This window comes from Felis catus, chromosome A1 (genome assembly GCF_018350175.1).
Source record: "Felis catus isolate Fca126 chromosome A1, F.catus_Fca126_mat1.0, whole genome shotgun sequence".
NCBI lineage: Eukaryota > Metazoa > Chordata > Mammalia > Carnivora > Felidae > Felis > Felis catus.
The window spans coordinates 94,572,097-94,586,594 of NC_058368.1; the positions used below are offsets into that span (position 1 = coordinate 94,572,097).

General features: G+C 44.6%; 1 protein-coding gene across 2 annotated transcripts; it reads left to right on the plus strand.

Moving 5' to 3' along the window:
• The first annotated feature begins 2,826 nt into the window (after positions 1-2,826).
• ARL14EPL (ADP ribosylation factor like GTPase 14 effector protein like) lies at positions 2,827-14,498 on the plus strand. 2 transcript variants are annotated; one of them, XM_045057777.1, is made up of 6 exons: positions 2,827-2,959; positions 3,630-4,229; positions 5,767-5,881; positions 7,794-7,933; positions 11,494-11,643; positions 13,697-14,498. In XM_045057777.1, exons 3-6 carry the CDS (start codon positions 5,789-5,791, stop codon positions 13,746-13,748), a joined length of 435 nt encoding a protein of 144 aa, XP_044913712.1. In that variant the 5' UTR covers positions 2,827-2,959; positions 3,630-4,229; positions 5,767-5,788; the 3' UTR covers positions 13,749-14,498. The 2 variants fall into 2 exon arrangements, with proteins under 2 accessions (XP_044913712.1, XP_023110110.1); XM_023254342.2 differs by lacking the exon at positions 13,697-14,498 and having other exon boundaries at positions 11,494-12,237.

Consider the following 14,498-nt stretch of genomic DNA (forward strand, 5'->3'; position numbering starts at 1 on the left):
TTGACCAATGGAGCCACCCAGGTGCCCATAAAACAAATCTTAAAGCTGTGTAACATCCTGAGAAAAGCTTAGTTTTGGGGGCCAAAGAGATCTGGGTTTCAGACTCATGTAGCCTACTTGTACCTGTGGGGCCAAAAGGATCTTTCTGGGCCTCAGTTTGGTCATCTGAAAGATAGACGTAACATCTAGTTCACAGTTGTGGAATTGAATGAAGTAGTCTGAGTGCCTGGCTCTTAGTAGGTCTCTAATAATTGGCATCCACTAGCCTAATCAGGGGTTACGTATCGAGCAGTAGGCGCTAGGTAAAGAAAGGTGTAAGACCACTTCCAGAGCTGAAGACCCAGTAGAACTCCAGTTTTCTCAAGGTCCTCGATCACAGTGAATTAGAGCTTATGCCAGCATGCCTATCAGTGAACTGCCTTCTCCAGGAAGACCGTCTTGCTATGAAGAAAAATGTCTGCTAAACTACCCAGTGTTCTGGGGGCACGCCTGGGTGGCTCGGTCTGTTCAGCATCCAACTCTTGATTTTAGCTCGGGTCATGATCTCACAGTTTGTGAGTTCGATCCCTGCATTGGACTCTGCACTCGTGGACCGTGCAGAGCCTGCTTGGGATTCTCTGTCTCCCTCTCTCTCTCATTTAAAAATAAATTGAGTCAGTTGATTTTCATTCGGGCTCAAAGCCCCATCCTTGGCCACACCTGGAGGACCCCTGCTCTGGGAGTCTCTGCTCCCTTGGGAGCCTCTTCTTTTTGAGCTAGATCATATTTGGGGTCTTTCATATGCAATTTGATGTAATGTGAGGACTGAACACAGAGTTTGTTAAATCGATGTTCTCTTTGCGTTCCATTCAGTGCGATAGCCTAGGACATACCACATTGCTTCCAGCCCTATGAGCCTCTTCTACAGCCTGGAGGTGTTGTTTTTCAACTCCAGGATCAGCAGAGGTGGTGGCAGTGGGTCTTCCCGCCTCTGTGCAAGGGTTTTAGATCTGATTTTTGTGTCCTGGACCCCTTTCGGCCAACGGGGTTAGATCTATGGACAATTTCCAGAATGTTCGTTTGTTTAGGATGAATTTTTATGTTTTTTTTAAATTATATTTAAAAATTTTGTTGTTATTGTTATTTACATAATCTCAACATCCAGCATGGTGCTCGAACTCACAACCCCAAGATCAAGAGTACCATGTTCCTCTGACTGAGCCAGCCAGGTGCCCCTAGAATGATGTTTTTAATCATATGAAATAAGATCTGTGAGGTTACAAAGGAAAGCAATTACACTGAAAGACACTTATCAAAATGTTAAAAACAATTTGTGATAGCAGTATATGTGTTTCATTATTCACCTATCAAATACATTCTAGCAGTGGGCCAAGAACTACCATCATTTTAAAGAAGGGGTAAGTGTAAATAACATTTTGACGGGTCGACAGCAATTTTAACGGGTGATGAAAACATCTGTGTTTTCAGTGGCAAGAAAGTCACAGGACTGCTAACACTATTATTATTTGTTGGTTGCGTTGTAATAGAAGGAAATGCCAGAATTTCAGTTAGAGGTTAGTGGGAATAAATATGTACTGTATTCTTTACTCATGCAAGGTCAAGAGCCCCTGCCTTGGGAAAAACCAAGCAGGGGGGAAAAAAGGGGGAATTCTGAACACTTTTATTACTTTTCCTGGGACAGATATTTTGGGCTTATAATAGAATCCAATTAAACTTCAGTCCCCAGGGATATTGTATCATAATTTCCTTTTGCTTTATTTGTAATATGAAGAAGCAAGTCCCCCTATGCCCACCCCCAATCTATTTGTGGAAAAGTGTATTTCACAAAGCACTTAAATAAAAGGCTCTCAGGCAGAGGATTTACATAAGATATTCATTTCTCTCATTGCGGTTACACGGATGCCTTTTCAGGAAAAATTCTAGCTTGCAAGGATAATCATGAGCTCGTATTTATTCCCATGAGGAGGAAAACTTGTTACATGAAGAGGGTAGAGGGTTTAGGGTCCCTTGGTGGGGGACCTCCCTTTTGGGGAGGAGAGATTTTCTTCAGGAAGCACCAAAGAGATCCCAAGCCTGCAGGGAATAGAGAGGTCAGGGGAGGTTTCTGGAGCCTTTTTGGAGCAGAGACCAGAGTTCAAAGGTCAAGTGCCAAGTTAGGGGGAGGTGAGAGGTGTGTTTGTTACTGGGAATGGTGAGATCAGGCAGGCTCAGCCCTGAATGGGGGTGTGCAGGGAGTCGAGTGTAGACATGGGTGATTTGGGGGTGGTTGGGACCGACCTTCTCTGCTATGGTGGGCTTGTGGGGTGTTATTGTGGGAACTCATCAAAGTCTTATAATAGGAATGAGATAAAGAAATATCGGATTTAGGAAAATATTATCACAACCACAATGGTTTGGATGAATTGAGGGTGGGTAGAAAATAGACAGTAGTTTTAGGATCAGATGGCAAGACTGGTTGGAGAAAACTAACACCTACTTCTTGTTGTTGTTTAAGGGGAGTTTAAGGGGATGATTCACCTGCAGGGCTCATTAATTATACAGATTACCAGGATTCTGCTTTGCAAATTGCAAGCCCAGTAGGTCTGGAATTTGAAAGTGTAACTGGGGGCCAGGGGTGCAAGAGCCAAACAGATGAGGTTCTGCTGCTCACGGCTCACAAAATCCAAAGGCAGAGAGAGGAGGGATAGTGAACCAGGAATTTATTTCAGCAAGGCCAACACCGGAAAGATCTCAAAGATTGTCTCCAAAGTGCTAGAAATACTTGTAGGTTTATATAAGGGAAATGTGGGACAGAGGTGGGTGGGTCTCCACAGGTGGGCAGTGCAGGTCAGGTGTATCTTTGTCTTGGGATCAGTCACTTGGGGTCTTGCTGGCTCAGGCCAGACCTAATTGCTTGAGCCGGTAGTTGGGTTCCCGTAGGGGCTGCTTTGCTCTCAGGGTCTTTTGCCAGAGTTAAGAGGTAAGCTGCAGATTTCACTCACATGTGGAATTTAAGAAATAAAACAGATGAACATAAGGGAGGGAAAAAAGGAGAGAGAGAGAGAGAGAGAGAGAGAAGCAAACCCTAAGAGAGTCTTAACTATACAGAACAAACTGGGGGTTGATGGAGGAATGGGGGGGGGATGGGCTAAATGGGTGACGGCCACTAAGGACGATACTTGTTGGGATGAGCACTGGGTGTTATATATAAGTGATGAATCACTAAATTCTACTCCTGAAACCAATACTACACTATATGTTAACGAACTGGAGTTTAAACAAAAATTTGAGAGGTGCCTGGTGGCTTCGTTGGCTAAGGGTCCAACTTCGGCTCAGGTCATGATCTCACAGTTTGTGAGTTCAAGCCTGGTGTCGGGCTCTGTGCTAACAGCTCGGAGCCTGGAGCCTGCTTCAGATGCTGTGACTCCCTGTCTCCTCTGTCTCTCCCTTGTTTGTGCACTCTCTCTCTCTCTCTCAAAAATAAATACACATTAAAACAATTTTTTTAAATAAAACTTTGCAAAAAAAGATAAGCTGGAAAGATCTTAATTAGGAAGTAGACATGGAGGTCAGAATGGAAGTGGTTCTAAGTCCTCCTTCTTCAGGAAATTTACAATTTTTAAAATAGCTCCGTGTGATTTTAACTTCAGATGAATTGGAAAATACTCCGCATGAGTGTTTGGCTGATCACAAGTGACACTGCATGTGAGACTGTCAAAGGAAAAATTGCACGGGACACAAGTAAACAGGCAAGACTTGGTTCAAGACCGTGATGACAGGGGAGAGAAGCCAGAACTCAGTGTGAACTCAGCGTGACCCAAAAGGCAGAAGGAAACAACTGGAGGGCTTGACAGAGGCTGATCCAGGAGATGTGTCGAGCACCTTGAGTTTGCAAATGGTTTTCTCCGTGATTAAGCCACCTGTGTTTGCTAATTGGCACCCACCAATTAGCAAGTTAGGCTCTACCTTCCCACAGAGACTGGCAAACGCAAACACAGGTGCCATCTTCCTGGCTGATTGCATTTCAAAGGGATGCCTCCTAATCTTTGAGCAAGACATTCTTGGGTTGTAAAACTGGCTGGAGGCTCCGAGAAGATTTGCATGTCAATGGGACAGAGAAAGAATTTATAACGATGAGTTTTCTGAAGTAAAAACTCTGGGAAAAAGGAGGTCAGTTTCAAGAGTCAGGAAGAAGCCTGGGCTGGGGTTTCGTCAAGCTGACGCAAAGGTTAAAGCTGTCCTGGTCAAAGGTAAGTACCATTAATACTAAGGCCACTATCTGTAGGGTGGATTTCACCTGATAGAGAATGAAAAGGAAAATCAGGGCGCCTGGGTGGCTCAGTCGGTTAAGCGTCCGACTTCAGCTCAGGTCACGATCTCGAGGTCCGTGAGTTCGAGCCCCGCGTCGGGCTCTGGGCTGATGGCTCAGAGCCTGGAGCCTGCTTCCGATTCTGTGTCTCCCTCTCTCTCTGCCCCTCCCCCGTTCATGCTCTGTCTCTCTCTGTCCCAAAAATAAATAAACGTTAAAAAAAAGAAAAGAAAAGGAAAATCAATTGTTAGGGAAAGAAAACTCAACTTCCTGACCTACTATGGGGAACTGGAGAGTGCAGGATACAGAAGAGTGGATGGTCTATGACTTAGACCTGGGAGAATGCAGATACGCTGATAGATCCAGCTGGCAAGCAGCAAGCCTGTGGTGCCAAACGCCCCCAGGGACCTTGGTAAAGCATAAGTCAGGCTTCTTCGGTAGAAACAGCACCCCTGTAGACAGTCCCAGCGGTGGATGAGAGGTAAGACAACCCGCAGGGCTGTGGGAGCCGCCTCTGGAGCTTGGTCCTTTCTGAGAGAGAACACTGCAGAGCAGCCTGAGATATGCAATTTGCGATTAGCATCCCATGTTGACCTCACCTAAGTCACGCATCCATAAACGGCACCCTGTGTATACAACCAAGTATTTCACAGCAAATTGCAGGCATGTTAGCAGCTGGGTTTTATGGACACCGGATGCCTTCCCTTTTGCCCATATTGTACTAGAAATGTGTCAGGAAACTTGAGTGAGGAAGCCAGGGCTTTTAGAGCACCCTGAGGAACTATCTGCGCAAAGAGGTGACACTGAACCCACAAAAGCGGATGGGATTTTCACAATGTTACTGGGGACATATGACATTCACGTGTCTTACTTTTTGTCAAGGGATTACGTGTAATGGGGGGAAAATGGGGGTCTAAGAATGCAGACTCTTAAAGAGAAGTGGGGTGCCTGGGTGGCTCATTGGGTTTAGCATCCGACTCTTGGTTTTGGCTCAGGTCGTGATCTCACGGTTCCTGAGTTCGAGCCCCGCATCAGGCTCTGTGCTGACAGCAAGGAGCCTGCTTGAGATTCTCTCTCTCTCTCTCTCTCTCTCTCTCTCTCTCTCTCTGCCCCTCCTCTGCTCACGCTCTCTTGCTCACTCTCAAAAATAAAATAAACATTTAAAAAGAGAGTGAGAGAGAGAAGTGGATGGTCCCAGGGTCGTCTGCTCCAGCAAAGTCTGTGATGCTAAGAATGGTTAGAAGTTAGGTGTGATTTGTTCATGGAACTCCCGGCAGAGAAAAGCATTGGTCAGGTGGTCTGGGGGGAGGCAGATATGGGATTTTGGAGTGAGGGGTAAAAAAAGAAGCCAGGAGAGTGGATGGCTTTTGCAGGAAACCTGGCTTTGAAAGAAAGAAGGATGTAGAGAGAGAGCCAGAAAATCCCAGGATTAGGTTACCGGAGATGTATCAAACTAATGTGTTCTCTTTTGGTCCCAGTTCCTTCGTTTAGTGATTGGACATGAATGGACAATCAGAGAAGAGTGTCGCGCAAGAGGGACACACAGGTCAAAGCTCTCCTGAGAAAGACTGTCAGATCGGACAAAAGCAGCTGGTAAGGCAAGGGATATTAGGGTTTCATGGTATTTGGAGAGGTCTCAGCTCGGGGATCTCGGAGGTGAGCCTGGTCTTGGGTGGAAGGTGGGTCCCGTCAGGATTTCACAGGAAGGTTCTCTGCTCCTCCATACAGGTGGGGCTTTTCCCCCATTTCTTTCTGCTCTCTGAGGGGCTGGTCTCACTTCACGTACCTCCTCTCTGCCACTCACCTCCTTTGATTTACAACCCAGTGTTCTGTGCAATAAAATCCTGCCCCTTGGAGAAAAATATTTGCAGAGACTATAGTCCAGTGTTTTTATTTAACAAGCCCTAAGGGTTTTTTTGCCCCCTATTACCTGCTGGTCATGATTCTAAAACTTGGTAGATATTAATTCATCAAACTTGTATCACAGGGTACTACCGTGACCCCGTTTTGCAAAGGGAATCAGTGAGGCTTAGAGAGGTGGGAGCTTGTTCAGTGCACACCCCTGACAAGTGGCCAAGGTTTGAACTTGGTCTCGTGTCTGTGTTCTTACACTTTTGTCATGGAACTGACAATGACAGTAGACGATATGAAGTTGTCTTTATTTCACAGCCATACCTAAATACAGAATTGTTTCATACGGTCTAGTTTGTAAAACAAACCCATACACACACACCAAAATGAAAATTTAAAGAAACATGGGGCACCTGGGTGGCTCAGTGGGTTAAGCATCCAACTTTGGCTCAGGTCATGACCTCGTGGTTTGTGTATTCAAGCCCTGTGGCAGGCTGTGCACTTACCATGTTGTGTCTGCTTGGGATTCTGTCTCTCTCTCTCTCTCTCTCTCTCTCTCCCTCTCCCTTTCCCTCTCCCTCTCCCTCTCCTTCTCCCTCTCTCTCTGCTCTTCCCCTGCTTGTGCTCTCTCCTTTCTCTCAAACGAGTAAATAAATAAACTTAAAAAATAACCCAGAAAATTTAAAGGAACATATTTATATTATTTTAGACAAACTGGACTATTATTATAAGCTAAATCAACTGCAGACAAGGCTGAAGTTGTTACTGACTTGTTACGTTGAAATTCACACTTTGAAAGTTTCCCTTTTGTTTCCAGGTGTGGTATTTCATCTCTGTATGACAGCCTGTGTGTTTTGGGGCCAATGAGATTATATTCTTCTGAAATCCTTCAGAAGAGCATTCCCTTCCCTGGTGACCTATGTGCCACATTTTTGAAATAAGGTGTCAGGATTTATCGAAGAAGCATCTTTGTTCCTTGTCTTTCTCAATTGGGCTCCATTTCTTTTCCATCTGTAAGTGTCCCCAGATGGAGTCTTTTGAAAATATCCACTAACACTCTAGAAAGCCATGCGAGGAAGATTTTCTTCCTCAAATCTGGCTCTTACTGAGAGTGGACCCTTCAGGTGGGTGCACACTGCCTCGAAGTGATCCAACAACATGATTGTTGTGAAACATATTCCAGAACACAGAGATGGGGGGATGGGGCTGTGTGCACTTTGGGGTCCCATTGTGGTTTGAGACCCTTCACCTTGAGTTTCTGCAGCCAAGAGTTGCAGAAGGGCTCTCTTCCCTTTTTCTTTCCCTCCATAAAATGCTAATTCTGACTTTCATCCCCATCAGATTTGAGAAGCCAACTGGTATTTTCCAGGTGTAAGAGGAATTCTGTTCCTGCTGGGTTGTTTTCTGTGGTTTTCCCTTTTTAATTATATGAGTTTTTTACTGTGGATTTCTTCATTCAGAAAGAATGACCTAACGTGAGGAAATTTACACGTGAGGATATTTACATCATCTTTAGAGACTTAATCAAATAAAACTGTTTCTTTCTCTGGGTAAAACATCTGTGCTTTCATGATATTATGGCAGAAGTTTATTTTGATACAACATAAAACAACTCTCAAATTCTTACTACTAATACATTTTATTTGTTTCGCAGCAACAGATAGAGCGGCAGTTAAAATGCTTGGCGTTTCAAAACCCGGGACCACAGGTAGCGGACTTTAATCCTGAAACAAGGCAGCAGAAAAAGAAAGCTCGGATGTCAAAGATGAATGAGTATTTTTCTGTGAAATACAAGTAAGATCATGATTTATTGTATTTGATTTGCGGGATTGTAACATGCCCAAATTCTCCTGGACAAAGCAAAGATTGCCTCTTCTTTATGTTTTAAAAATATCTTTTCTCAAGTGCAGTATTGCCCCCATGTATTTGGAAGTTAGCAACTTCAAGAAATAGACAATAATCCCAGACTAGTAATCCGTTTTTTAAAGGTACCAGAAACCCTTGGATTAGAGTAATAGCTTTAGTAAGAAAGATGATTGAAAGTAAGAAAGATGTAGGGTCCAGCTTTGGCTCAGGTCATGGTCTCACGGTTGGGGGGTTCAAGCCCCACGTCAGGCCTTGTGCTGATGGCTCGGAGCCTGGAGCCTGCTTTGGATTCTGTGTCTCCCTCTCCCTCTCTCTCAAAAATAAACATTAAACATTTTTTGAAAACTTAAAAATTTATGCCCATTAAAATACGCCTTAAAAATAGTGAAAGACAAACCACAGGATAGGAGAAGTTATTTATAATTTGGAAGGTCAGTATCCAGAGTTTAGATAAGTCAATAAGAAAAAGATAAACATCTAAAGAGAGAAATGAACCAAACAATGAAGAAAAGGCTAATGAACATTCAGGATACAGAAGCTCATCAGTACAGCAGAGAGGTTCCAGAGAGAGGCAGCATTTAGTCTGACAATACCAATGTTGATGAATTTTGTTTTTTTATGTTAAATCTTTTTTAACATTTATTTATGTTTGAGAGAGAGAGCACGAGTGCGGGAGGGACAGAGAGAGAAGGAAACACGAATCCTAAGGAGGCTCTAGGCTCTGAGTGCCGGGCTCGAACCCACAAACCGTGAAATCATGACCTGAGCTGAAGTCGGACACTTAACCAACTGAGCCACCCAGGGCCCCTTAATTTTTTTTAATGTTTATTTATTTTTGAGAGAGAGAGAGAGACAGAGAGTGATCGGGGAAGGGGCAGAGAGAGAGAGAGAGAGAGAGAGAGAGAGAGAGAAGGAATCTGAAGCAGGTTCCAGACTCTGAGCTGTCAGCATGGAGCCCAACATGGGGGTCAAACTCACGAGCCACGAGATCAGGACCAGAGCTGAAGTTGGACACCGAAGTGACTGAGCCACCCAGGCACCCCAGATGCCCAATGTGGGGCTTGAAGTCATGACCCCAAGATCAAGAATTGCATACTGTACCGACTGAGCCAACTCAAGACCCCAAGGGATTGTTATTACTTAAAGCTGTGGTTCCTCTTGGAGGGCGGGGTTGAGGGATGCTGTGGGCGGGTCATGGAGAGGACCTCAGTGCCATAATACCCTTTTATCAAGCTGGGCAGTGGGCAAGTGGAGATTTGGTTTATTCTTCTTCTTTACCTTTGCATTTATGTTTTGCACACTTTATTTTTTAAGTTCATTTATTTATTTAAAAGTAATCCCATTGGGCGCCTGGGTGGCTCAGTCAGTTAAGCATCCGAGTCTTGATTTTAGCTCAGGTCATGATCTCACGGTTCGTGGAATCAAGCCCCACATCAGACTCTGTGCTGAGTGTGGAGCCTTCTTGAGATTCTCTTTCTCCCTGTGTCTCTCTGTCCTGCCCTGGCTCACGCATGTGCTCGCATGCTCTCTCTCAAAAAATAAATATATAAACATTTAAAATAATCTTTGCCACCCAACACGGGGCTCAAACTCATGACCCCAAGATCAAGACCTCTTCTAACTGAGCCAGCCTGGCACCCCTGTTTTGCATACTTTTGTATGTCTGATATTTGAGAGTTTTATAAAAGAAAGCATCAGATGGACAGGAAACTATAAAATCTGTGTGTTGGTATCAGAGTTAAGGCAAAGGAATATTTTTGGGTTAAGGCAAGGTGACAAGGACAAGATCTGGTATGTGCTCTCTGGTGGCTTCATGACCACGGTTTCCATATTGGATTTTTTTTTATTAATTTATTTTTTAATGTTTAGTTTTGAAAGAGAGAGAGAGAGACCATGGGTAGGGGAGGGGCAAAGAGGGAAGGGAGACACAGAATCTGAAGCAGGCTCCAGGCTCTGAGCTATTAGCACAGAGCTCAATATGGGACTCGAACCCACGGACTGTGAGATTATGACCTGAGCCAAAGTCAGACTTTTAACTGACTGAGCCACCCAGGCGCCCCCATATTAGATTTTAAATCTCCTGGTCTGCTGGCACCTGGATTTCCTGGTGGACATGGGAGGGGGTGGTCTGTGCATCCCACAGACAAAGTGCTTCAGATGTAAATCCTCTTTGGAAGGTATTCCCGATAAAGTGAGAAAATCGGGCAGCAAGTTTCCATAGTAATCCCCAGCCTCCCCTGCTTTGTTAGGAGAGGGAGGAAGAAGGAATAGCGTTACTCAGCTGAACCGGAAGAGAGGAGATTCTGTGCCTGTTTGAGGATAAAGGGAGCAGAAAAGTGGACAGTCTCACCACACCAGCTTAGGGCCAGCCCTTGTTAATTTTTTACTTCCAATTGTTAATAAGGGATACAAGCTATATAGAGGCACTTTTGTCACACGGAGGCTTTCATGCGGCTCACTTTTGAAGGGTTTATTTCAGAAGGGCTCTGTTTGGAGAGGGTGGCAGAATTCTTGTGGAAGCTTTTGCCTCCTGGACGTGTTGCGGGAGCTGACAGAGAAAGTGTGGGCACTTAGAGCCGGGTGTGGGCTCCGCTGCTCGCCTCGGGTACAGAACGAATTGCCTTCACTTAGCTCACGACGGATCCTACCACCTTGATCACCTGCTCTCTCTCCTTCCACTGGGTAAGAAACAAAATCAGAAAGGAAGGGAAGCAAGGGTACCTGGAGACTGTTAGGTAGCAAAGGACTGTTAGTGCACGTGTGTGTCTTTCTTCTTAATGATGATGGCGTAGTAATGCACAGTTCTAATATTTATCTCGAGTTATTAAAAATATAACTGTATTCACTGTAGTGCTTTAAAAAAAAGTTTATATATTTTGACAGAGAGTGCGTGTGCATGCGCATGTGGGAGAGGGGCAGGCAGAGAGAGGGGGAGAGAGAGAGAGAATCCCAAGCAGGCTCTACGCTGTGAACCCAGAGCCCGACGCGGGGCTCGAACTCACCAACTGTGAGATCATGGCCTGAGCAGAAACCAAGAGTCAGATGCTCAACCGACTGAGCCACCCAGGTGCCCCTCCCTCTAGTGTTTTGTTTTGTTTTGTTTTGTTTTGTTTTTTTATAGAAAGAAAAAAAGAGTGCAATTTTTCAGGGAAAACTTCATCAAGGATGATTACAGTTTTGAAGAAAAATTGGGGGCATTCGTAGGAAGAAGCTTTTATTCAGCTGTTCTTTCTCGTTTGCTTTGGTGGAATATTCTGTTCCCCGGCATGCTGGGAAAACGAAGCGACTAGCCTGGCCGTGTTGGGAATCCGTGGCATGTTGGCTGAATTTCCCCAAACACCGCTGCCATATCACATTCTGGAGCATGGCTGGGTAATCTTGAGGATGACATTTGCTCAGAATAGACGGGCTGTATTTTTGAAGTGAGCTGCATAATCCTTCATTCTCCGTGCTGAGGAAACCGGGACTGTTGTCTGCTTTCTCGGCAGGGTCAGGAAGAAGTACGACAAAAGTGGCCGGCTGATCTGTAACGACGCCGATCTGTGCGATTGCCTGGAGAAGAATTGTCTGGGCTGCTTCTACCCTTGTCCCAAGTGCAACTCCAACAAGTGTGGGCCCGAGTGCCGGTGCAACCGTCGGTGGGTCTATGACGCCATTGTCACCGAATCTGGGGAGGTGGTCAGCACACTGCCATACCCCGTTCCTGACTAGGAGCTGTTCCCTGGGAACAGCTTTGTTTCTTCTTTCTGTTTCTTCTAGACAGTGAAGCCAACCTCTTTCTCGTGGGTTTTAGGGCTTGGGGGAAATGCTGGGAGAAGATGCTGAAGGTTCATGTTCTCTGAAACTGTAGAACAATGTAGAATGGGTAGTCGCTCCAATGCCTTCACTTGTGACCAAAGGGTGACAGTGCATGGTCTCAGCATCGCCTCGCCCGAACATCTCCGTCTCTGCCCTCAAGTCAAAAATGTCTTTCGTCTTTACTGGTACCTGAGAAGATGTAGTTTTAAGATGTTCAGAACTCTGTAGCTGAGAGCTCTCCTTACAGAGAACATACAATCATAAGTTTGTAAGAGCTAGCTATCCTTCCAACCTTACACACAAGTTCCAAGTCCGACTCGCTTCTTGAATTAAAAATACACCCCCACACCCTGTGACTTTGCACTGTATTGTCTTGTTTTTTATTGTTAATATGTTGATAACATTAAAATTAAATTTGGTAATACCTGGCAGTATTTTTATGAAAAATTTGTATTTTTTTTAAATTTTTTTTTTCAACGTTTATTTATTTTTGGGACAGAGAGACAGAGCATGAACAGGCGAGGGGCAGAGAGAGAGGGAGACACAGAATCGGAAACAGGCTCCAGGCTCTGAGCCATCAGCCCAGAGCCCGACGCGGGGCTCGAACTGCCGGACCGCGAGATCGTGACCTGGCTGATGTCGGACGCTTAACCGACTGCGCCACCCAGGCGCCCCTGAAAAATTTGTATTTTATTTGCAAAATTGAGAAATTAGGATGACAGTATCCTACACGCCAGTGGTTGACTTTTTCTTTGCAATTCAGGATCAGTATTTCAAGATTATTCAAAAGGAGGAAACAAGTTATGTAAAAGTGTGTTGTTGTAGGTTAGTTGACTAGGTAGATGGTGTGATTTTTTTCAATTCTGATACATTGTAGAAGGTTATACAGACCTTTGAGCTGAGCCTTCTTTGGATTTGCTTTTATTTTTTTAATTAATTCCTTTTTATTTGGGAGAAAGAGCATGGGTGGGGGAGGGGCAGAGGGAAAAAGAGGAAGAGAGAGAATCTCAAGCAGGTTCCAAGCTCAGCATGGAGCCCAAGGCGGGGCTCCATCCCGTGAACCATGAGATCATGACCTGAACTGAAATCAAGAGTCAGATGCTTAACTGACCGAGCCACCCAGGCGCCCCTGGGTCTGCTTTTGTAACAGAATCCTCTGCTTTTGTAACAGAATCCTGTTTACCCTAAGTCAGGGGTCTCATACTTCAGAGTGCAACAGAACCACCTGGAAGACATTTACATCATTGATTTTGCTGTCCCCCACCAAGAGTTTTGGATGCCTTAGGTCTGGGGCCAAGAATTCGCATTTCCAAGGTGATGCTGCTGGTGTGTGCATTTCACCTGCAGAACCATTAATTCAAGTTATATGAACTATATAATATATGGAAGCCTTTAAATAGAGGAATGTATAATTTTTTTTAAAAAAGATTTAGTATCGGGCGCCTGGGTGGCTCAGTCGGTTGTGTCCAACTTCAGCTCAGGTCATGATCTCGCGGTCTGTGAGTTTGAGCCCCACATCGGGCTCTGTGCTGACAGCTCGGAGCCTGGAGCCTGCTTCAGATTCTGTGTCTCCCTCTCTCTCTGCCCCTCTCCCACTTCCACTCTGTCTCTATCTCTCAAAAATAAATAAATGTAAAAAAAATTAGTATTTGATTTTAGAATAAACTTGAAATGTTATAAACAAGAGTTTTCAGGGTTTATTTTTCCTTCTTTATCAGTGTCCCAAGCATATGTGCCAGGGAAGGTTCCTAATGATTCTCAACTTGTTACTTGACAGTATGTTTTGGGACTAAATTAACAAAAATCCTAAAAGTTATGCTATGACTATGGTATTCCTGTGTACATGGCCTGAGAACTTACTCTGTTTTCCACATAATTTCCTGGGTTTTCCAGATTCAACTCCCTTTTACTGAGCCTCTACTTAACATTTGTGAGCCACACGTGATGCTAAGTGCATCCACTTCATCACCTTGAACCGTCACCATCCTGTGAAGAAGGCGTGAAACCCAGTGACCCAGGTCTGATCCTTTGAAAGGCTCACCAGCCACCTGCCAGTCAAAGGAGTGGGGGGAGCTGTTTTGTCTGTTTGTTTATATTTTGTTTTGTTTTGAGAATATTGTTTTGCAAATGGCTGACCAAATGGATTATTTTATTATTGATTTTAGAATCATATGGTTTTAAATTTGAAAAGGAATCTTCTATGTTGTCGAGCTAGTGAATTGGTCAACAAATAATAACCAAGAGGTCGTCCTGTGCTGGGGAACTGGGCTAGGCAGAGATCCAGCTGTGAGCATAGTCCAGTGGGTTCCTGTCTTCAAGGGGATTTTGGACTAAAACCTGTCTTGGTGTTGTTTGATTTTTACAAGCGAGGAAATTTAGCCCCAATGAGATCAAATGACTCAGTTAAGGACACACAGAAGACCTGGCCACTCTTGGTATTTTTGAACCCCAGTAGTAAGTCAGTCTTCTTTCCATGAAACCAAGCATTTCCCTGGTTTGCCTGATCATGAAATTCCTTCAAATGCTTTTAATAATACTCATTCTGATCCCTACCCTAAACCTCAGGAATCAGAGCCTCCAAGGAGGGGGCCTGGAAATCCATACTTTTTTTTTCCTCCAGCACCCCAGGTAAGTCTTAATGATCAAGTAAGTTTGAGAAACACTGCCGTATTGCTAGCTGTCCTATTTTCATGTT